This window comes from Python bivittatus, unplaced genomic scaffold (assembly GCF_059951505.1).
Source record: "Python bivittatus isolate LINGU-HERP-01145 unplaced genomic scaffold, Pbiv_v1 ctg000330_np1212, whole genome shotgun sequence".
In the NCBI taxonomy this organism is placed as follows: domain Eukaryota; kingdom Metazoa; phylum Chordata; class Lepidosauria; order Squamata; family Pythonidae; genus Python; species Python bivittatus.
In genome coordinates this window covers 19,830,852-19,854,256 of record NW_028277058.1, presented here as the reverse complement: position 1 = coordinate 19,854,256, position 23,405 = coordinate 19,830,852, and the positions used below count along the sequence as shown (strand labels likewise).

The following is a 23,405-nucleotide window of genomic DNA, read 5'->3' as shown; positions in this document are numbered from 1 at the left end:
AAATGACTGCAACTCCCTAGTGAAGGATTAAGCTCTTTTTTTTGTGTGATCAAACTCCCTGAATTTTAAATACACAGAAACCTTTATTAAAGATGCCCTTATTTCAATAATAATTGTTTCTCATTGGATGTTGAATATGTGTGTACTGATGGCTTTACTTCCCCTGTTATAGTCAAATTAATGAAAGGTTAATACAAACCTTTATGTATTTACAAGAATTGTTCTTTAAGAAAAACCTTTAATTCCATGTTATGAATTTAATTATGCATTAAGTCATTCAGATTAATAGCAAATCTCTCATTGAGTTCAGCAACCGAAAATAACCTTTCACAGCACTGTTAATTTGTATTATATTTGGTATGCAGTTACATAAAATACAAATTAATATTCACCATAATGACATGTTTTCATTAGATATAGATAAGCTTTAGAATCTACTTCCACTATACAAGGCTTCATGAACCTCCGCTTACACCATGATTATAAAATGGCATGAACACATATGCATAGGCAAATAATTCAGCCACGTGCTTTGCTCATGAGCAAAGAGTCCTTCTAATTTATTCTGAAAACAACTGCTTGAACTCTTGGTGCAGCTGCTCTGAAGTCTTTGTGAAGTTTTATGGGCATGTGTACACATACCCAGTATTGTTTGCAACATGAAGTGTTTTATCAAAATATTTGCATAGTATATATATTAACGTTTGATTATATATACATAGTTGTATGGTTCTGATATGTTTGCTTTATTTATTTAAAAAACGTATATGGCTCCCCATCTTATATACCATAACTATGGGCGGCTCAAAGCAACAGCAATAAAAACATGTAAAAAAATGAAAAACCAGAATCCAGTTTAGTGGTATTTGATCCCCACCAAATGCAGCAATGTATGTCTATAACCTTTGATTTTGCACTGGTTGACATAACAAATCCAGGAATTGAGAACCTGCACATAAATGGAGCAAACTACTACAGAATGAGAGCCGAAAGTTTATTTTGCTCATGTTGCTTTTCTGCATGTTGGCTTTGTGTATAATAGTTTGGAAAATTGAGCTTGTTTGTTTATTATTTTTTTATTAAACCTATTTCTTGGCTGCCACAATTAAAGCAAGTCTCAGTGGCTTACAAAGAAAAAATCTATTTTAAACCTTGCACAGTACAAAGGAAAAAAACCACAATGGCAGTATAGTACCTAATTTTTTTTTAAATTAAAGAAGATAATAAAAATACAGATGACAACATCAAATCAGGGGAAGGCTGTCTGAAATAGCTTGGTCTTTGAAAGTTTCTGAGAAAGTAGCACAGAGGGAGCCAGCCTGATCTCCCCAGGGAGGCTGTTCCACAGCATCAGCAGTGTTTTAAAAAAGCAGCACCTCCAGATCTCAGCCTCCCAAAGCACCTGAAATTGTTGGGCTTGTAGCAGATTCCCCAAGGTATTTCTAATCAGTTGGGCCAATACGGGCTGGAGTAGATGGTCCTGCAGGTCTCTTATATCAAGTCATATGAGAAAACAGAGGAAAGTAAAATGCAAAATGTATAAAGAATAATTTAGTGCACACAGACTGAAAAATAAAATGATATTCATAAAAATGATGGAACATTAATGTCCTGGAAAGTGAAAACTATATGTGCATATAGTGGAAATGGATGACATATACTTATTCTTTCCTTTTTGTGGATTCCTGCTAAAAGTGTTGAAATCTTTACAAATTTCACCAACCTGAAATTAGTCAGAAGGATTTAGAAATTAATCCCATTTAATGATGTTACACACCAGAACTTACATTGGTACACTATGTTTCTCATGTGCGAAGTAGTACAGTGGTTTATCATGGACACACCCTTTCCACAATAAGCCTTCCATAGGAAGCAAGCTGTATTATGATAAGATTGTTATGTGGTAGCTGTTGTATCAAGCTGTTCGTCTGCATTATAAAAGGGTGGAACTTGCATTATGATATCATGATGCACTTTTTGGTATTTTAGCATCATCATGTTTAGGAATGGATGCTTATAGCTAAATTCCAAAATAATTCAACTCCTGTTACTATGTAAAAGTCTGGCAAGGGCAAATTGTCACACAAGGATACTTATAATACCTATAGCTATAATTTATTTTCCGGAGAATTATGAGAGCTATTGCAATCCTGATTTTTCATCAGTTGGTCACCCCAGGAGAAAGAAAACTTGATGCCCAATGAAAAACCTCCAACTTGGAAGTTAGAATGCATGTCATGAAATGTATAGCAAATTATGTGTTTCACAATTTTTCCATTTACTTTAGTAGATTATTCCTTCAGCATGAAAGAGATCCTAGGCTTCTGGATCTGGGAAACTTTAGTCTGCTTCTCTTAGTGAAGAGTCCAAAGTGGCTCAGGATTCCATGGCAACCATGAACCTGACCCCGGTTATTGAGGGCCCAACTCAGATTAGCCTTCATACATTGGATCTTGTTTTTGTCTTGGTAGGTGCAACTGATCTGATTTTGTGCCCTTATTATGGACTCTCTGATTGTTTCGGAGCTTTTTGGTGTCTCACACACACACGTACACACATACCCCGCTTGATGGACCTATTCGTTCAGTCTGTCTCATGTGTCTGATGGGTCTACTTGGTTTCCAAATTTTGAGTTTCCTGTGGATCTGAGGTAGTTGGATCAAGCTCTTAGTTGTCTCCTGGAATGAACGGGTGACAGCAACCTTGGATGGTATTATTTCTGTATACTCTGTGTCAAGGAAATTCCTTGGATCTCTGAGGAGCTCTAGGAGAGAAAATGTCAGGATAGCTGCCTAGAATGGTGATGGAGGAAGACAAAGTACAGTACAAGTCCAACCAAACATGTGTTTGAGCCATATTATGGCCTGCATCATGGCAATAAGGATGACAAAACAACTTTTTCTCACCTTACTGCATTTGCAAAATGCTTTTTGGCAGCCTTTTTAAGGTGAGCTGGACCCTTTTAGGGAAGGAGGAGGAGTAAGAACATCTGAAGGGCTGCTGCAAAGAATATTCTAAGAATATAAAAGATAAAATCACTCAGATCTATATCTATATCACTCGTTTAGTGACTGCCTTGTTTAGCAACCGCAGTTCTGACGGTGATGAAGAAGTAACTTTGCAACCAATCCTTGCATTTACAACATTCTCAGATCTGTGCTGTAAAGCAAAGGAAAGCTGAAATAAGATCACAAGTATAGTCATGATTTCACTTAATGACTGCTTCACTTAGCAACTGAGTTGCCAGTTCCAATTGTGGTTGTTAAATGAGGACTACCGGCACTCTCTGTTTGTGTGTTTGGCCTGGAACAGGATAACAAAGGATGTCTAATAAAGAGACCATTTTGCAAGCCCACATCCTGTTTCCTGCATCCCACCAATTTGGAGATAACATGCAGTGTACTGACATATACTCAGCATCCTTTAAGTAAATATAAATGTTTCAGATTAATTGTTTATATAGTTGTGTCAACCGTGTAATGCCCATTACTGAGTAGGAAGGTTTTTTATCTCTGACACTTGCTAAGTGTTCTATTTATAATAAATACTATAACATATCTGTTATACTTTTGAAGTTTATATATTTATTTTTATCATATTTATCTGCATTCCCTCCAGATATTCAAGAAGGTGTACATTTTCTCCCTGCACCCAGCCAGTTTATTTTCATAAAGCAGGATGGTTAAGCTAGTGTGAGAGGTAATAACTGGCTAAGTAGGGGTTCTGCACCTGAGTTGATTCTCTCAAATGCAACATTAACTGCCTTCCTCTCCCATTAATTTTTCCAGATCTGTAGTTTGCTTATATGTCAGTATTGATCATCTAGCATATAACTTCTGAGTTCTCCTTATCTCTTCATTGATTTAATTACAGTATTTCTAATCACTAGCCTCTAATTTTTGCTATTCTGCTTATCTTTTTCAATAACCATTATGACAACACTTCTATCCCATTGCTCACTGGTTTAGCAAAAGCCCTATCAGCTTTGTTAAAATGTAATGCAAAACAATTGGTTATTTTTTCTTCTAAATCCAGTGGTTAGAAAGTATGGATACTAATGATAAATATGATTCAAATAAGAATTTTATTATGAATTAAGAATTTTATAAGTGTAAAATGGGATATGCCATTCATCTTTAGCCTTTTTGCAGTATATATGGTACTATATAAGGAAGTAAGTATTGTGTGGATAATGACATAACCCATATACAGTGGGGCAAAAAAGCATTTAGTCAGCCACCAATTGTGCAAGTTCTCCCACTTAAAAAGATGAGAGAGGCCTATAATTTTCATCATAGGTATACCTCAACTATGAGAGACAAAATGGGGTAAAAAATCCAGAAAATCACATTGTCTGATTTTTAAAGAATTTATTTGCAAATCATGGTGGAAAATAAGTATTCGGTCAATATCAAAAGTTCATCTCAATACTTTGTTATATATCCTTTGTTGGCAATGACAGAGGTCAAACGTTTTCTGTAAGTCTTCACAAGGTTTTCACACACTGTTGCTGGTATTTTGGCCCATTCCTCCATGCAGATCTCCTCTAGAGCAGTGATGTTTTAGGGCTGTCGCTGGGCAACACGGAGTTTCAGCTCCCTCCAAAGGTTTTCCATGGGGTTGAGATCTGGAGACTGGCTAGGCCACTCCAGGACCTTGAAATGCTTCTTACAAAGCCACTCCTTCATTGCCCGGGCGGTGTGTTTGGGATCATTGTCATGCTGAAAGACCCAGCCACGTTTCATCTTCAGTGCCCTTGCTGATGGAAGGAGGTGTTCACTCAAAATCTCACGATACATGACCCCATTCATTCTTTCCTTTACACGGATCAGTCGTCCTGGTCCCTTTGCAGAAAAACAGCCCCAAAGCATGATGTTTCCACCCCCATGCTTCACAGTAAGTATGGTGTTCTTTGGATGCAACTCAGCATTCTCTCTCCTCCAAACACGACAAGTTGAGTTTAGACCAAAACGTTCTACTTTGGTTTCATCTGACCATATGACATTCTCCCAATCCTCTTCTGGATCATCCAAATGCTCTCTAGCAAACTTCAGACGGGCCCAGACATGTACTGGCTTAAGCAGGGGGACACATCTGGCACTGCAGGATTTGAGTCCCTGGCGGCGTAGTGTGTTACTGATGGTAGCCTTTGTTACTTTGGTCCCAGCTCTCTGCAGGTCATTCACTAGGTCCCCCCGTGTGGTTCTGGGATTTTTGCTCACTGTTCTTGTGATCATTTTGACCCTCACAGGGTGAGATCTTGCGTGGAGCCCCAGATCAAGGGAGATTATCAGTGGTCTTGTATATCTTCCATTTTCTAATTATTGCTCCCACAGTTGATTTCTTCACACCAAGCTGCTTGCCTATTGCAGATTCAGTCTTCCCAGCCTGGTGCAGGTCTACAATTTTGTTTCTGGTGTCCTTCAACAGCTCTTTGGTCTTGGCCATAGTGGAGTTTGGAGTGTGACTGTTTGAGGTTGTGGACAAGTGTCTTTTATACTGATAACAAGGTCAAACAGGTGCCATTACTACAGGTAACGAGTGGAGGACAGAGGAGCCTCTTAAAGAAGTAGTTACAGGTCTGTGAGAGCCAGACATCTTGCTTGTTTGTAGGTGACCAAATACTTATTTTCCACCATGATTTGCAAATAAATTCTTTAAAAATCAGACAATGTGATTTTCTGGATTTTTTTTTCTCATTTTGTCTCTCATAGTTGAGGTATACCTATGATGAAAATTACAGGCCTCTCTCATCTTTTTAAGTGGGAGAATTTGCACAATTGGTGGCTGACTAAATACTTTTTTGCCCCACTGTATGTGTTAGCTTAATCCATTATGTAGTGTAGAGCGTAAGGTAGATAAATCTGACAGAGATAATCCAGATCCATTACCAAAGTGACGAGTCCAAAACAAGTATAAAGTATTCCTTAATGTCTCAGACAGACACCTCCCTAATTCATTTGGGTATAAAAAGGGGATGGGCAAAACACAATCAGACTTGCAAGATTTGGTTATTATAGCCAATAAAAGCAGTCTTAGACTTCCTGATTCTTGGATCGGTCTTCCAGTGAGGCTGACATGTTGTTAGTTCTGTGTGGATGGATCAGGAGTTTTCTGTCCTGTGTTGTTCTTGCTGACAAGAGACAAAAGAATTGTTGTCTGGCTTCCTGGCTGAAGTATCTTCTAAACTTTCCATGACATACATCCCATTTGGCCCAGTAGAAAACTCTGTAGAATCAGAATTGAATTTTACCACAGAATATGGATTTGAAATTTTAATACAGTCTCTGATGGTTGTCAACAAGATAAATAAGTGAAAGACAACATGGGAAGATTTGTTAAAATGATCATGACAGTGGTGTCCATCACAAGTCATTTTGATATCAAAATGATGATATGTGCATAGTGATATCATTACACAAGCTTATACAAGTACATAAGTTGCAGCATTTGTATAATGATGTCATCATACATTATCATTTGCTGCGACATCTATGGATATTAGACAAGAATAATTATTCCTTATTATAATAATTATCAAGGGAAGTTAAACATACATTCAAGGTCAGTTGTTAGTATAAGTACATTGAAGAAGTAGGCACATACACATGTACCCAAATAATAATATATACCTAAAAGGTAGGGAGTATGGCCTTGATGATCAAGATATGTGGATTTTCTTTTATGCTGCTGCCGGCCATCTTGATACTCCTTTTTTCTGATGGCGTGTAAATAATTTGTGTCAAGTCCCACTTGTTCAGGCAAGATCAGAGAAACAAGAACCACGCAGAGTTTATTAAGATACCTTAAAGCTGGGCTAAGGTAAATATAGAATCTTGGAATTTCCGGTCCTTATTCATAGTGAGTTCTTTAAGGCAGAGTCTCTTTAGATGATTTGAAATGCTTCTTCGCAGGTTTCTTGCCATCTGGGCCGAGATGCCATTTGTGAGAAAAGCTGCCAGCAAACTGCCCTTCTCCCTCTTGATCACATGTATCTGTTTCCCCTTTCATTCCTTTCTCAGTCTCCCTGCAATCTCTCACAGTTTGATTGGCAAATATTAGAAGACAGCAGGAGAAACATTTTAATTATTGTTAATTGGCTGTTAGAGCACTATAGGAGATTCTTTTTCGCCAAATTATAATTGTTACATTTTTGATACATTATATCTTCCAGTTGTAGGTTACATTCCTTCTCAAAATAGAGATTGCCTTTAATTTATAGATTAGATCCTATAATCTGTAGAAGAAAAATGGAGTGGGCTTGAAAAAAGTTTGGCTAAATTTGCTTTTTTTTTTTTTGAAGCTGTATCCTAGACTGACTATTCAAAATCCTACTTCCAAAAAAGCAATTAGAACTTTAATTGTACTTTCAGTTAATGCTGTGCACAATCATTATGCCTTACGAAGTTTTCATTTTTGTTGCACAGTCAGCAGTAATCTGTTCCTAGTTTTCTAATTAAGAGGACACATTATGGGTACAAACAATAGCTCTGCTTTACAGGTAATGGTATATTTTAGGTGTTGCAATTTACTTGATTGTAAAATCTATTCTGGAAGAGATCCACAGGAGATATTAATAAAGAGTGGACTGAACTAAAGCATCTCAAATAGGTGTATCATTCTTCAAACTGATTTTACAAACAGTTCCTTAAAAGTGCAATAACATAAGGATTAAAAAGCTTCTTGGCCCATTTTTCCCCCAGACTGTGTTGTGTGAAAATAATATACAGTAATATGAAACAAATATTGCTTAAGGGTTCGTAGCTCAATATTCTGTTTGATGTTCCCATGCAACAGCTACTGCAGTGTCTTGGTTAAAATTATAAAATTTAGGAAAAAGCAATTTTACATATTACATGTTTTGTTCAATGATTCTTATTTGTGTAATAAGTTGCCTTGTAGAAAAGAATGCATACATCTTCATTCTTCTTTACTATTAGCTAATTATATGTAAGGTGGACCTAGGGGAGCAAGTGAAGAAAATGATTATAAATACACAGCACAGGTTAGAAGAGTTGAAGTCCCTGAATTAGCAAATGTCTTTAGACTGCAAATCCTTCCAGACTTAAAATACTGAGGGATTACTAGGTTCCCCAACACTCCTTAGATACAGCACTTTTAATGTAAAGTAGTATTTTACTTTGAAATAATCTAACCTCAAGTTTCATTTTGGTTTTGAAGCAATTTTTAGATTCCAGTTCAAAACAGAATGCACCGTCAAGGAAGTGTGAGCGGGCTTAATGGTAGAGCTGATTCTTTGGAAGGAAAAAGTTCCACTCAGTCCCTCATGATCCTTGGCAGCAGTAGGAAAGACTCATGTCTAAAACCTGCAAGAACTTCTACCCATTTTGTTGGAAAGTACTGAGTTCAGTTGAACAACAATATCAGTTGCTGTAAGGCCATTTCTTACATTCTTCTATAGATCTTTTAAATCGCTGAATTTTAAGGAGATTAAACATCCTACTGAGGTCCTTCTCTGACCATGAGTTTATCAGTTTACAGTTGGTGTAATGTCCCATCTATGCAGTAAAAATCCCAATTTAAGATTTTTCTTTATTTTGTTTAGTTTTTCTTGTTGGCTCTATATTTTTCATTTTTTCTTTAACTGTAAAAATAATGCTCTCACTATCAGAAATTGAAACCAGTATTGACCTGCTTTATCTCTGGACTAAAATGTTTTTTTGAATGAGAATGACAGAAAAAAACCCATCTTATTTCAGAGTTACTGATTCTTTGTTTCTGAACAATTAAGCTTCAGGTACATCTTCTCTGAAAATGTATGATGCTTTTTCTTACATAGAATATATCATGCTTCAGGAAAATATTGTTTTATGCACCAAAGGGAGGAAAATCCAATGAAATCTTACTTAAACATCTCTCATTTAGCTCTATTAAGTTGCATTAAGCTTACTCTATGAATACAACCTTTGCCTTATATGAAAAATAAATGAATGAAAAATAAGCAGCCAGTTGAGCTAACAAACATTTGTTTGTTACAGGCTGTCTTGTATAATGTCTTGTAGTATAAATGATAGGTTGCTATATATATTATATAAAAAAGAATACAGGGAAAAAGGAGTTTCAACTCTCAGATAGGTTTTCAGGTATTTTTAGCTCTACCCTGGGCCCATCCATTCTGATTATTAGGGCTGTGCAAATTCCTCCGAAAAGGTGCTTGAGGAGGCACAAGCGCACACCCACATGCATAGCCAGGAGCAGCTGAATGAGCTTGAAAACAGATGGGGCTGCTGTAGACATTCCAAAAGCTACACTTTGTACACACTTCCACATGTTTTGAAGGATCTTGTTTGAAGGACTTGCAAAACCATAGCAATTATATTTGATAACGCAGAGAGTTGATTGCATCAGCTAAGATGTTGTCACAGTCCCATGAAACCAGCTGGCAGTGGTTGCCTCAAGCAAGGGTTGACAGAACTGGAAGTGAAATAAACTCCATGATGAACCTCAGTTTGTGCCAATAGTGAGATACTTTTCATCTGCTTTCTCTCATGGCACTTCTGGGTTGTTCGTTTTGTTTTTGTTCATTTGCTGCTATTATTATGGTTGGTTGCACACTCAGCCAGATGTTTAGCCTGGATTTGGCATTTTTATCCACATATCAAGTCGTTCCCAAGGACCTGGGATAGGCAGATGTTGTTTGATGGTGTTAAAGGTATCATTGCAGGATATAAGCTGTTCCAAGTAAAGCTGCCTTTTACAATTGACTGATTATTATTATTTGTTTCTGCCTAGATAGATAGATAGTCAAGTCAATATGACAAACATACTCCTTCCTCCTCCTATTTTCCCTACAACAACAACCCTGTGAGGTAGGTTGGGCTGAGAGAGACCGACTGGCCCAAAGTCACCCAGCCAGCTTTCATGCCTAAGGGAGGCCTAGAACTCACAGCTATCTGGTTTCTAGGCCAGCACCTTAGCTACCACACCAAACTGGCTCTCAGTTATGGATTATTATGTTAATATTATTACCAGTAAAAATTAATTATAATTATAATTTATAATGCATTATGTATAATTATATATGCTTATAATTTACAAAATGCAATATTATAAAATAATCATAGTATTGATATTATATTGTTATTGTTAAATTATGGAGAAAATGCTATTATGGCAGTGTCTCCAAAGACTGAATTAGTGAGACTTCGTGAGTTATGGTCTTCTATGGAGTTATTTTTTAAATTTATTATAGTTACTGAGGTCTTGCTTTTCCTTGGAACTGATTGCTGAGAGTTAAAATGAAGTAGACTCATGTTTAAAAATTAAGTACAGACATACTCTCTTGAGCAAAATCTCTATTCTAACAGCAGACCTGTCATATTGTATATAGTAAAGTAAAGGCATTAATGTCATATCTTGTGACAGACTAAATTGAGCTCTAATAAAACCCTATTCAGAAGTAGCTGAGTTATATGACAGTGTTAAGAGTATAGGTAAGTTAAATGATGACTAAATATACTTGTGGACCATAACACAGCACAACAGTTGAATTACACAGAAAGTCAATAATAATAATACCACAAAACAGACAAAGTAATAGAAAATGAAGAAGCTAAAGTGCTCTGGGACTTTAGAATTCAAACAGACAAGCACCTGCCACACAACACCCCAGACTTAACAGTTGTTGATAAGAAAGGCAAAAAAGTCTGGATAGTGGACATTGCAATACCTGGAGACAGTGGAATAGAAGAGAAAGAACTGGAGAAAATCACAAAATATAAAGACCTGTAAATAGAACTAGAACGACTATGGCAAAAGAAAGCAAAGATAGTGCCAATAGTTATAGGCACCTTAGATGCAATCCCAGAACATCTGGAGCACCACTTCAACACCATCAAAATCACTATCAATCAATTGCCAAAGGCAGTTTTCCTTAGAACAGCTTATAACCTGCCACGATACCTTGGGAAGGACTTGATAAGTGGATAAAAATACCAAATCCAGTCTAAACATCTGGCTGACTCTGTGACCAATCATCATCATCATCATCATCATCATCATCATCATCATCATCATCATTATTCCAGCACTTGTAGTTCTTTTTCTGTTCTTGCTGTAATATGCCAGTTTGGACTTCCAGACCTCATTTGTAGTGAGATGATGGGTGTCTGCTGGGGGCAGTAGGGTGGTGGTAAAGTAGGGAAAGGGATGTGACATGTATCATGACATCACCACACAAACAATGCAAATTATGTTATTTACACCATTTGTATCATGACATAATTACATAATTAACATCAGTAGTGTGATACATTCATACTATGCATGGCATCATTGTGGCTTCTACCAAACGGCTGTGAATAAATCTAAGAACCACCCATCTCAAATGATCCGTGAATGAGATACATGAGTACCAATTCAACTATCATTTTTCTTAGCTTTTGTGTAATACGTTATTTCAAAATGTCAAATTTCTTAAGGAATTCCAGAGTGGCATTCTTACAGGATTTCTTTTCTTATAATTTGAAAGGACATTAGAGATGTTGGTACCTTTTAAAAATATCATCATGCCGCAGATATACATGGAGAATATACTGGAAATAACTCTTAAAGCATTTAACACAATTGCTCATTTTGTATCATATTTCCAAAGACCAGCAGAGCTGTGCTGGGCAGACTTAAAATAAAGAAGAATCGAGGATTTCCTATACAGGTATATATGCAATGGGAATGTTTTGCAAAAGGAAAAAAAAGAAAAAAAGTGCAAAGAATGATTAATATTAAAAGAGGTAGGGAAAATGCAGAGATTTTGGTTGAATTAAAATGTTGTTTTGGAAATGGGTGAAGAAACTAAATAAGGAACCTCCAACAGGATGTATGGAATTCAGAATAAAAGTTATGAAATTATTTGGGATGAAACTGAAGTATGGAAATACTTAAAGGAGATTTGTATGGGAATGATAGTGCTATGCAGAAGAGTAGAACTGAAAGAATACTTTAAATATTAGAGTCCACAAATATGTGATGAAAGTGAAGTTATAGTATAACTGGAGAAATGTTAAAATATGGGTGTAGTTTGCATGTAAGTGTCTGTGCAACTTATTTGTGTGTGTGAAAAGAACATCTGTGCCTGATGGCTGGAAGATTGCCATTATTCTTTTCCTATACAAATAGAAAGATAGCAAGAAGGAATGCAAAAGCTAGAAGAGGATTAGTTTGTTAAGTGTGCCTAAGCAGGTATTTGGCAGCATTCCAGCTGAAAGCTTAGAAGTGACAATGAGCAAACTTTGGGAAGTGGTTTTATGCAGGGGATGTGCAGATCAGAGGTTTGCTCTTCAGCAAGTCATTGAGAAATATATGTATATGAGAAAGTAAGTTTATTAGCTGTATTGATTTAGCTAAAGTGAATAGGTTTGAATTATTGGAGTGCTTGGCATTAATATGGATGGAAGTCATACTTAATGGAGTTGATTCTCAATAAGGAGAGACTTGAGATTAAAGAACATAAGACATTATATGAAGCATGTATAGATGTAGTAGAAGAAAGGCTAGAAGGGTCTGGGGAAGCATAGTGAATGGCTTTAGTACAAACTATTTTAGTTATGTCTCATTTTTCATATCTCATACATTTAATCTCTGTTTTACTTACTCCTTTTCTGCACTCTCAAAACATTCATTTCCACTGAAAAGGAAGAGCATGATTCCTTTTATGTATATAGGGAGGGGAAGGGAGGGGAGGGGAGGGGAGGGGAGAGGAGAGGAGAGGAGAGGAGAGGAGAGGAGAGGAGAGGAGAGAAGAGAAGAGAAGAGAAGAGAAGAGAAGAGAAGAGAAGAGAAGAGAAGAGAAGAGAAGAGAAGAGAAGAGAAGAGAAGAGAAGAGAAGAGAAGCTTTATTGATTTAGTCATCTGACCATATCAAAAGTATAAAACTGATACAAGTATACAAAGAAATACAAAGAAAACAGTAGGACATATTCATAAGTCATCACCCCTACAGTTAACCCTAATCTGATCGGTCTGTCCTCTTCGAAGTGGCCTTTGATATAAAGAGTGCAGCCTTATTAGTGATAGGTAGGTTTGTTCCCTGAAAAAAGGAAGACAGTTTCTCCTGGGTGCCCCAGGATTTTTTAGTTTTTAAATAAGAACCTAAGTAAACAGTCTGTTCTGTAGAATATAGTTTGCAATCAAAGAGAATCTGTGCAATGTCTTCAGCAGCTGGTACACCACCAGTACACAATCTTTCATCAAACTGAACTTCATGAAACCTCCCATATCTTACCATGGAATGTAGTTGTTCAAAATGAGCTCTAGAAAAAGCTGTTCTAAGATGCTGAGGCATATAAGCTGTTAAATACTTTTCTAACTGGGAGGCTGACTCATGTTGAGCCAGCCATATCAAGGACTTAACATGTTTAAGGGATGTAGTATCATCTTGGGTGGCCACATCCATGACCCTTTGTTTGAAACTTTTTTTGGCCTTCAGAAAAGTTTGGACTTTTTCCTGATTAGACTGGGTATTGGATGGAGAATCCATACTGTGAGATGGTATTTGAAAGCTGGGCAGCCCAAGTGCAAGGAGGCGTATTATGCAACTGCTCTTCAAAACAAAGCTTGGGTAATCTATCTGATTAATGGGAGCCAGTATATATCCTTGTCTGACCCCTTTATTGGTATCAGTATTCCCCCTATTAGGAAACTGTGTGCTCCTGTGCATATCCTTAGGCATGAGTTTGAATATAATGGCTTGATTAAAGAAAGGAGTCTAGGATCCATGCCCAGGTCCATAAGTTTCTTCCAAAGAAGGTCCCTATTTATTGAATCAAATGATGCACTGAGATCTATAAAAGTTGTCAATAGTTGGCTCCCTTTAGCTGTATATTTTTCTATTAGATGACATAAAATAAAACAGTTATCAACAGTGGAGCAACCAGACCTAAATCCAGTTTGCTCTTCAGGTAGCAAGCCCTTTTCAATTACCCAGTCTTCAGTCTTGAATAAAAGATACTTGGCATACAATTTTGCTACAATATCAATTAGACTAAATTGGTCTATAATTTGAGAGATCACTCTTATCACCCTTTTTGTAAATGGAGACCACAACAGAGAGCTCCCCACGAGCTAGATTTCAGCAGGAATTATTTATATGAATAAATAAGCCTGCCACTAAGGGACCCCACCAGTTAATGTGACATTTGAATAATTCAGGGGGTAGAAGATCTTCCGCAGGAGCCTTATTGACTTCAGAGTCTGAATGAGTCCTCTAATCTCCCGTTCAGTCATTGGAGGCCAAGGTGGGGAGGGACTACAGGCCTTCTATAGATCATTTTGTGAGTCCTCTAATCTACTGCAACTTGAGGCAGTGAATAATTGGCTGTAATATTCCTCCCACATAGAGGCAGGTATAGGAATGTCCAGGGAGAACCTAAGTTCCTGCAATATTCCTGCAACCAAATGCCAAAAAAAGACTGGGTTTGGGTTTTTCACTGCTAACTCTAAATTTAACCAGAGAGAGGACAAATTATGAGACTTCTTCCACTTGATAGGGTTTTTTTTTTTCAGTACTCTTATCTAAGCCATGACAGCATGGTTATTATTTGATGGATAATTCTCTGCTAAATGCATAGCTAGCCTTAATCTTTTTCTCAGGGGATGATACTCTGAATCAAACCAATGAGGGCTTTTTATCTGAGACCTTCTGGGGAGGGCCTTTTCAGTTAAAAATTTTTCCTAGTCCTGCACTTAGGTTTTCATAGGCTATAAGTACACAGTCAACATCTGTGCAAGGTGTAGTTACTGTGTCTACCAGAGTCAGGGCTTGATCAGAATTCATATTCATATATCGCATCCACTCTGGCCCATTTTATCCTTCTGTCCTGGTGGAACTCTAGATGAAGTGAAACCCATCTATCATTTGCAGTATGGGGTCTGAAGTCTGAACGCCCAGAAAAATTGACAACTGGTTGAAGGTCGCTATCCTCTCTTACTTAAACCTGGATGTCTGAGAAAAAGGACACATTATTATTTGAGCCACATATATAATCTACAGTATTATTTGATTTCTCTCAATGGTAAGTAAAGGGGTAAACAAAACTTTGGTCCTTGACCCCTAGAATTTGCAGGTTACACTTGCATACCAGGTTTAACAACTGTATACCAGCAGCATTTCTTTTCTGGTCCCTAAAAGACCACAAAGGTAATAGGGAGTGGAATTTTTTAGTGATGTTCATATAACTAATATGATCTTGTACAGAAGACCCTAGGCTCACGTTAAAATCTCCCAAAACAATTATAAGTGTTTTAGGAATCTTTGAGATTAACTCTATCAAGGTTTGCTCTACATTTACCCATATATCATGGGAATAATATGTAGTCGTTTGTGGGGGTATATAAACATTTAACATCACAATCACAGAGGCCTTATATTGGAATTTAACAGCTAAGCAAAAAGATGAAGAGGCACTATGCTCATTTCTGTGCCCATCCATCCTAGCTCTTGATCAGTATAGCCAAGCCCCCACTGCCTGGCCTTTTTCTTTTATTTTCTATGTTGGGTGACCCAGGACTTAAAGCCATGTATCAAAATCTGTTCATCTCCAGGTGTTAACCAGGTCTCTTGTACTGTAATCAGATCAAAATTGGGCGGAAATTCAGGTAAATCACATAGTTTGTTCTTCCATCCTGTTAGATTCCAAGTTAATGTATGAATAGTTGTATCATTAATCATACCTATAGGAAAGCAAGAAGAGAAACTAATTGGGGGAGGGTTGTAATATATCCCATTCAGTCATTCATCTGCAGAACTGAAATCAAGGGAACCTGATGTATTCAGGTATACACACAGATCAGCAACTTGAATTTTCCTTGAAGACTCTACACAGCAAAGCAGCTTACCAGAACTATGTGATTCTTCACCATGTTGACTCCCTGTTGTTGTAATATTTTGTCTGGTGTCCATGTGACTCTTCACCTAACAATCCAATGCACTGATGTTAGGGTCATCCATCTTAGTTTGGTTCAATGTACCTGGGGGCCTGGCGATCTCCAATATTCGATTGTGTTTGCCAGGATAGAGGTGTTGCTAAACTACCCGTGGCAGTGGGTTCATCCAAAGTATTGAGAGTTTTCTTCCGAGGGTTCCCTATGGCCTGCAGTCCATTTGGTAGAACTGTGGTCTGACAGAGATGCAAAGCATTGGTATGCCATGGACCAGGACTTACATCACAGGAGATACAGTCATTGATTGGGTGCTGCAGGTTAAGTCCCTTTTAATCTGTTAAAACTGTGAGATTGTCTTCCTTCTGGTTGCTCTTCTGTTGAAAATCCTCAGGTGAAAATGTATCAGAGGTGTATGTAGATTATTATTGTTATTGCAACCCTTTTGGGGAGATATTGCCACTAATTCAACCAGAGGTTCTGCTGCTATACATGTTGTTAACAGCGTCTATTGTAAATTCCTTGGTTTTCTCAATATTTCATTTTGCTCACTATTTGTACTGCTCCAGAAGAATGAATCAGCTGTGCTTCTAGAGCATCATCAGAAACCTTTCTGTCACCACATGACTTTAGGTGATTATCTGAGTGGTTTTTTGTCAAGGTCAAACTCTCAAAGCTATCTGTGGTAGGCAGCTTATCATTCCTAGAGCCTAGAAGAGATCTTCATCTTGCATAGTTGGATAAAAAAGTGAGCATATTTTTTATCCTGAAACACACATAGTGGGAATATTTGAAACTTACCAAGAAAAGCTTTCATTTTAAGCAACATCCCAGGGATTGTAGAGCATTTAAAAGTCAGCAAAACTCTTTTATTTTCCCTTTTAGTAGGTAGCCATTCCGCTGCCTGCAAGTCTATCAGATGGAGTTGACAGCAGAGGGGTTGACTTAAGGATGGAACAATAGCTCTTTTTGTATCCCAATGACCCCTTGTTAGTTCTATTAAGATAAATATGTAGGGCGACCTGGTTTATTTGAAAGATTCAAGTATTCCCAATCCCCTTCTCTCTCTTCTCATTGCACAGTAATGGGGAGTCCTCTCTCCTATTGGTGTTACAGTTGGAGTTCAAGTGTTTTTTGCTATTAAATGCAGGCTGCTCTCTCCTAGTGTTAGTTTGTTCGGCCATAAATGCAGTCAATTTGTCTAAATGTTTCTGAGCAAAAGTGTCAAAATACTTTTTTAAGGAATCCACATTGTTGCTTATTGTTGTTAAATAGTCAAAAATAGAGAGCACAGTCTGTGCTGTTCAAAGGCATGGTCGATATAAAGTCTGTGGGACTCTTGTTTGTGAGGTTCTTCACCTGCCCCTCCCTAGTGGATGCTGAAGTTGCCCGAGGGACTGGCAGCAGCCTCAGGAGAGGAGTGTGTTGTAAAAACTTTGTGGCCATCTTCTCGAAGAGAGGTAGAGAGATCTAACAGTTATGGTTCGATCTCCGTTTGCAAATCCCACTCCGAGACATCCTGTCAATTCATATAAGTGATGTTTCTACCATTACTATTATTATCAGATTTACTTACTGGTAAGTGTTTCTTTGTAGCTAAACAGTCGGCAATTTTTGGTTGCTGTGGAGGCTTTGAAGTGCTGGTTGTTCCTGAATTCATTCTGTGATGCTTCTTATTTTTTCCCATTCTCTTACTTGTTCCACAAAGTGTTTTTGAAAGTGTACGCTATTAAAATGAACTGATGCAGCCTGTCCTACTCTCTTTAGTAAAAAAAATGTATGTATGTATGTATGTATGTGTATATATATAATATAAAAATAAAGGCAAGGTAAAATAAAAAAGAATTTTACAAGCACATAGACACCATGTGTGCACTCCTTGTTATCTTGGGTTCTCCTTCTTTATGTATATATGTTTTTTAGTGTGCATGGAAAGGATAAGTATCTTAAAAATAAGCCTTTTTTTGCCATTCAAAGCACAAATTTGTATCCAATTTAATGTAAATATCTTTTGTACTCAGTTTAAATATAGTTAAGACTTGGGTAGAGAAATTATATGCCTTAGATTTTGCTGAACAACATATCCCAGCATTTCTTACCACTGACTGTGCTTCCTGGAGCTACTGGGTATTTCAGTTCAATATCTGTAGTGGCATGTTCCTACCTCTAGAGCAAAGTATCTCCTTAAATCATATATGTTCCTTCAAAGGGGATGGTGAATTTGGATTTATCAAATAAACAATGCTTTCAGCATTCAAAAATTCTACATTTTATTATTTGTCTGACTATGCATGTGATGAAGAAAATGGAAAGAGATATAACGTCCCTTAGCCTTATAGTCATATTTTACATGAGGTTTATGAATCAAATAATTTCTGCCAGATTAACTTCCTTGTTTATTACTGAGTGTCTTCCTTTCATTGCCAGAAGTTTACATGCCAGAACTACCTTGGCATATAAAAATAAGTAAATGTCATAGTAGGCTATGGATCAAATGATTAATCTATCTGCATAGCTCAATGCTTCCCACGTTTATTCAAAAGTAAGTTTCACTTATTTCAGAAGGACTTACTCTTACATAACTGTATTGAAGAATGCAGGTTTAACCCAGGCCTTACTAATGCTTCCTGAAATAGCTCTAATAAACTAATTTTTTTTTAAAAAAGTATTGTAATTGAAAAATATGGCTATAATGAATCTGGTTTATGAGGAATTATCAAGGACATTTAAATTCAGTATCTGGGTTTTTTAATGATGTTCATTTGTTTCATTTCACAAAACTTACTAGAGGAAGTGTGAAAGGGCAGAGGATGCATTGTCATGACACATATTTCTTAATTTTGGCATCATTGTGGTTAGGAATAGATGCCTACAGAAAGGGCTGTAAGAGAAAGCAAGTCCTTGAATCTGAATCCTTCCTTTGGAGGGATGGTTATGCAGTTTTAAGATGTTTTCCTCCTGTTGTGTGTATAATGAACAGCCTTAATGGTAAGAGATCCTCACTGCAATCAGTGGAACTTAGACCTGGGCAAGGACCAGCCTGTGTATTTTCACGTAAATCTGAAAACTATGCATTTTTAATGATCAATAAAATCAATCAATTATGGCAGCACAAAATAAGACTCAACAATCATTGTTGGGAATTTCAAGTGGCCCATATTAAACCTTGTAAACATAATTTCTGCATCTCTGGAGTACCTTTTTCCAAACTTATCAACATATACAAAATGGCTACTAACCATTTGAAATCAGAAATCGTAATGGATGGCATGAGTGGAGAAGATTCTGGAATGGAACTTCAAGGTTGTCAGGAGGGGGGAGAGACATTCCAGGGCAAGTGCCTCCTCAGCCCGCAGCCCTGTGGGAAGACGAAGAAGATGATGCTGGCCCCTCCCTAGAGGCTCACGGGTTATAGCCACTAGTTGCTTGAGCATAGGTTTAGTCTGTCGAGATTTTGTCTATTAGGTACTGGCTAATAAAGGAACTGAACTGTACTGGATTGCCTCGCTGCTGTTCTTGGGCTGGGCCTGACAGAAATGCAGAATAAAAATACCAATATTCTTGTTGAATCAGTTTTTATAATTAGTCATATGTGCTTCAAACTTTTATATGTGATACACATTTTAACAATAAACAAAAACAAATATAAGTTATGAAATCCAATAATTCTTATAAAGACAATCCAAGATGTTATGCCAGACACCTATACACAAAAAGTATTTCAAGAGGTACTAGCTCTCCAACTTTGTAATTCTATTTATAGAAGGAGTAACTTCTATTGAATTGGATTATTTCATTATACTTAAGATAGAAAACCTTAATGGATTTCATTACCTAGGACAGGATTGCGCTAAGGCACATGATATCAGGTTGGGGGCTGTTGGGCAAGGCTTGAAATAGGAAAGCCCATCCTTGTTGTTCAGTAGATGAGTTAAAAAAAAAAAAAAAGAATACCAGATTAGCAATTTAAGCTTTTTGTCAAACATTTTTTTTATTTTATTTACAAACTGCCATTTGTTCACAGTACTGTTTATTTAGGTTAAATTAAGTGTATTTTGTCCATTGATTTCAGCAGGCTTAAGCACATTTAGTATTACATTGTATATAATCTTAAAATATAAGCTACTTTTTTTTTCCTCTGCAAGCTGTGGACAATGGAGACTGTTCACTGATTTATTTCTTAGCACTAAGGCATCTTTATGACTCTAAAACTCAGATAAGAGTAGTAGATCTTGTAAGGTATACAAAATTCTTAAAATAAAAAGAGCCCTATGATATCTCAAAGGCTAGCAAATATATTGTGAAATAAGCTTTGGGGAAATAGAATTTATTTTATCATTTGTATTTGCAAAAACTGAGCACAGAAATATTTTTCAGTCTACCATTTCCCTTTATGGGCCCTTGTACCTATTGTATCCACAGCAAAGAATTACAGTGTTTCTGAAATTACAGCTTACAATGTAAACCTTTTTAATGGTAATAATTTTCTTTCAACAGAGGAATTCAAAGGCTCAACAATAGTTGAATTGATAAAGAAAGAAGGCACCACTTTGGGGCTTACAGTATCTGGTGGAACTGACAAAGATGGAAAACCAAGAGTGTCCAACCTTCGACAAGGAGGAATTGCTGCTAGGTAAAGACTTTTCAAGCCAAAGGAAAAAAAAAACTTCAAGTTTCTCAACCATAAATAATAAATGTCTTTATCTAAGTTAGGCCATTACAATTGTAATAGTAGCATCTCAATTTTTTTTGCTTCACTGATATAAACTTGATATAACCAACATGTATTCTACATTCATAATTAATTTCTATAATAACTTATTTCCTTTGGAGCCTTTTAAAAGTTGAGGAAGCTGACAAATATTTCACATATAAGATGCAATTTCAGAAATAAAGAAAATGCTTGGTGATGTGCAGAATACATTCAGCAGTCAATTGGGTGACAAAGAACTCAAAAGCTTAAATAGATTGTACTGTGACTAATTCATTAAACTGGCAACTTTTTCTACATGTGAGCCATTCAGTTGTATTTTAAATCATATTTCACAAAATCTAATGGTGGTAGAAAATATGTCTCACATAAAGCAGGATTCAGCTTTAATCACTACTCTAACGAAAAGATCTTAAATGAAGGATTTTCACCTGACACTCTGAAACATTATTCTCCAACCTAGTCCTTTTTTGAGAATTCTGTGTCAACACATTTTAAGGTGTCAGATTATAGAAATTTGGACATGCAGAAATATTGTCACTCAAATAGCCAATGGGCTAGACAGAGAAATAGTTTGGCCAACTCCTGCTTCCTAAAATAAATACCTATTTTTGCTTTATAAGGCCTTTCTATATGGTAATAATACTACATGAATTAATGGAATATTATATTGCTAAATATAGAATGTCATATCACTGTTTTGAAAATTAGCATTAAAATAGCATATTTTTAACTTGTAAATGTTACAAGCCTGTCTCTGTGTACTTCGAAGTTACCTAAGACAAATAAAATACAGCTTCACTGAAAGAAGAGATGTGTATTGCAGAAGTGACCAACTGGATGTGGGGGATTACATCAAATCTGTAAATGGAATCAACCTGACAAAGTTTCGCCATGACGAGATCATTAGTTTGCTCAAGAACGTTGGTGAGAGGGTTGTGCTAGAAGTAGAGTATGAGCTGCCACCTGCTTGTAAGTAATAAGCTATGAACTACAATAATCCTGTGTAAAATGTTTTTACAAGAGTGAAATGAATGGTTATATTAAATTAATGTTCAAATATGGAAATAGCTTTTTCCCCACCTCTTTCTCTTCCCCTGGTTCACAGGCTCGCTGTTTTGTTCTTTAGTTCCACATCAGCAGTGCTTATTTGTTAGCCTCGTTTATCTAGGTTGTCATTTGCAAAATGCTTATAATTACCATGGGTGGTCTGTATGTTGCCAGAAGACACCCTGGGGGAAGGATTGCTATTGACGAAGGAGGCAGAGCTTTGATGATTTTGCCCGATCAAACATGGTCCTTAAGAATAGTACTTTAATTTTCTGTATCAGAATGAGTGATAACTATGTATTTACTTAGATAGAAGGAAATAAAAACAGTTACTCAGGAAAAGCAGAGAAGGGGCTGAATCAAGCATACTTTGTTTAAGATGATGATAGTTAAATTTTGTGTGTTCTTATTAAAACTGCCAAATTGCAATCCTCTATTTAGATAGTCTTTGGTGGATGCTGAGAATAATTAAGCTTTGTGATCTCAATGAGAGCATTTGGATTAACAATCAATTAAGCATTCAGTCAGTTTAATAGACTAAATATGTTTATTTTGAATTCAACATCTCTTTGCTCTTTTATATTCACTGAGGGTTTTTTCCACTGAACGGAAAAATGAGTCTGTTTTGCTATATTACAGCTATGACAATCACAGTACATTTAAGTTTTCAGAACTTATTCCTTGGCGTATTAATGAGAGTAAATGAAATTGATAATGCTTTTACTTATGAGACAAAATGATGGGTGTCTAGCTATTACTGTCAATAGTTGGTCAAAATGTACATACACAACTTCTTATAATGCAACAAACACTCTGTATATTACAAACTTCTTAAGAAGATAATTAACCAGAGATAATTAACATTGGCCCTCTCATATATGTAAGAGGATATTAAATTTAGAATTGCAATAATTTGATGTAACCTCCAGTTTTCTTGTGGCAAAGTGGCTTGAAAGCTATGCACTTTCCTCTCTCCTGTCACAGTTCAAAGGCTGGTTAAGAAAGCCCTTTAATCATTTAGATGATGCTTCAAAACATTCACTAAGATTTCTCCTTCAATTAGCCCACTAATTGTGACACTGTTTGTTAAAGGAGCTACATACCTTTTGCTCTGTTCCTGCTTTTGTGTCCAAGTGACAATATGGAGTAAGCAAAAAAAACAAAAACAAAAACAAAATTTCCCATTAGTTCCAGGAGCAAAAAAACTGGCTTTAGATTAATTTTGAGCTACAGAAGAATGGATGGAATTCTGTAACATTCAATGTAAACACAAGAAAGTAAAACTTTTCCTTCGGTATCCACACTGAGTGGCTGGCAAGGTCCAGGTACAGTCCCTGGCATGTATAAGTTTGGCTCCTGATTGATATTCTTGAGAATCTTTGTAGATAGATAGTTCGACACAGCATTAGATAGCTTTCTGAATTCCCATCAAACTCTTTTCCCTGTTTCACTAATAGGGGCGGAGCACAAGTTTTTTCTGGTTTGTGCAGTTTAATCAGTGTAGACAAATCTGTTTCTCAGGTGTGCTCTCTATAGTTTTCAGAGTAAGATTGTAGCTTTATTTGGATTCCTATTTTTCAGATCAGTTGACTACCTTTTGAAAACAGGCTGTTCTTCTTTAAGTTTAGATTGTTTTGAGGGCTGTTTTTTCTATGCCTTTTTTTGGTGACACTGTTTTCCAATATTATAAGAACTGGGGTTCTGCCAACCATTTGGAAGACACTTGATGAAGCACCCCTACTCAGCATTC

The 23,405-nt window shown here is 36.6% G+C and overlaps 1 protein-coding gene across 6 annotated transcripts in view; it reads left to right on the top strand.

Moving 5' to 3' along the window:
* GRIP1 (glutamate receptor interacting protein 1) overlaps nt 1-23,405 on the top strand; it is a 296,431-nt gene that overhangs the window by 204,086 nt on the left and 68,940 nt on the right. For all 6 annotated transcript variants that reach the window (XM_088141799.1, XM_088141797.1, XM_088141794.1 and 3 more), the window contains exons 3-4: nt 20,392-20,527; nt 21,432-21,577. In XM_088141799.1, coding sequence (XP_087997925.1) covers nt 20,392-20,527; nt 21,432-21,577 — 282 coding nt within the window. The remainder of the gene's footprint in view (nt 1-20,391; nt 20,528-21,431; nt 21,578-23,405) is intronic.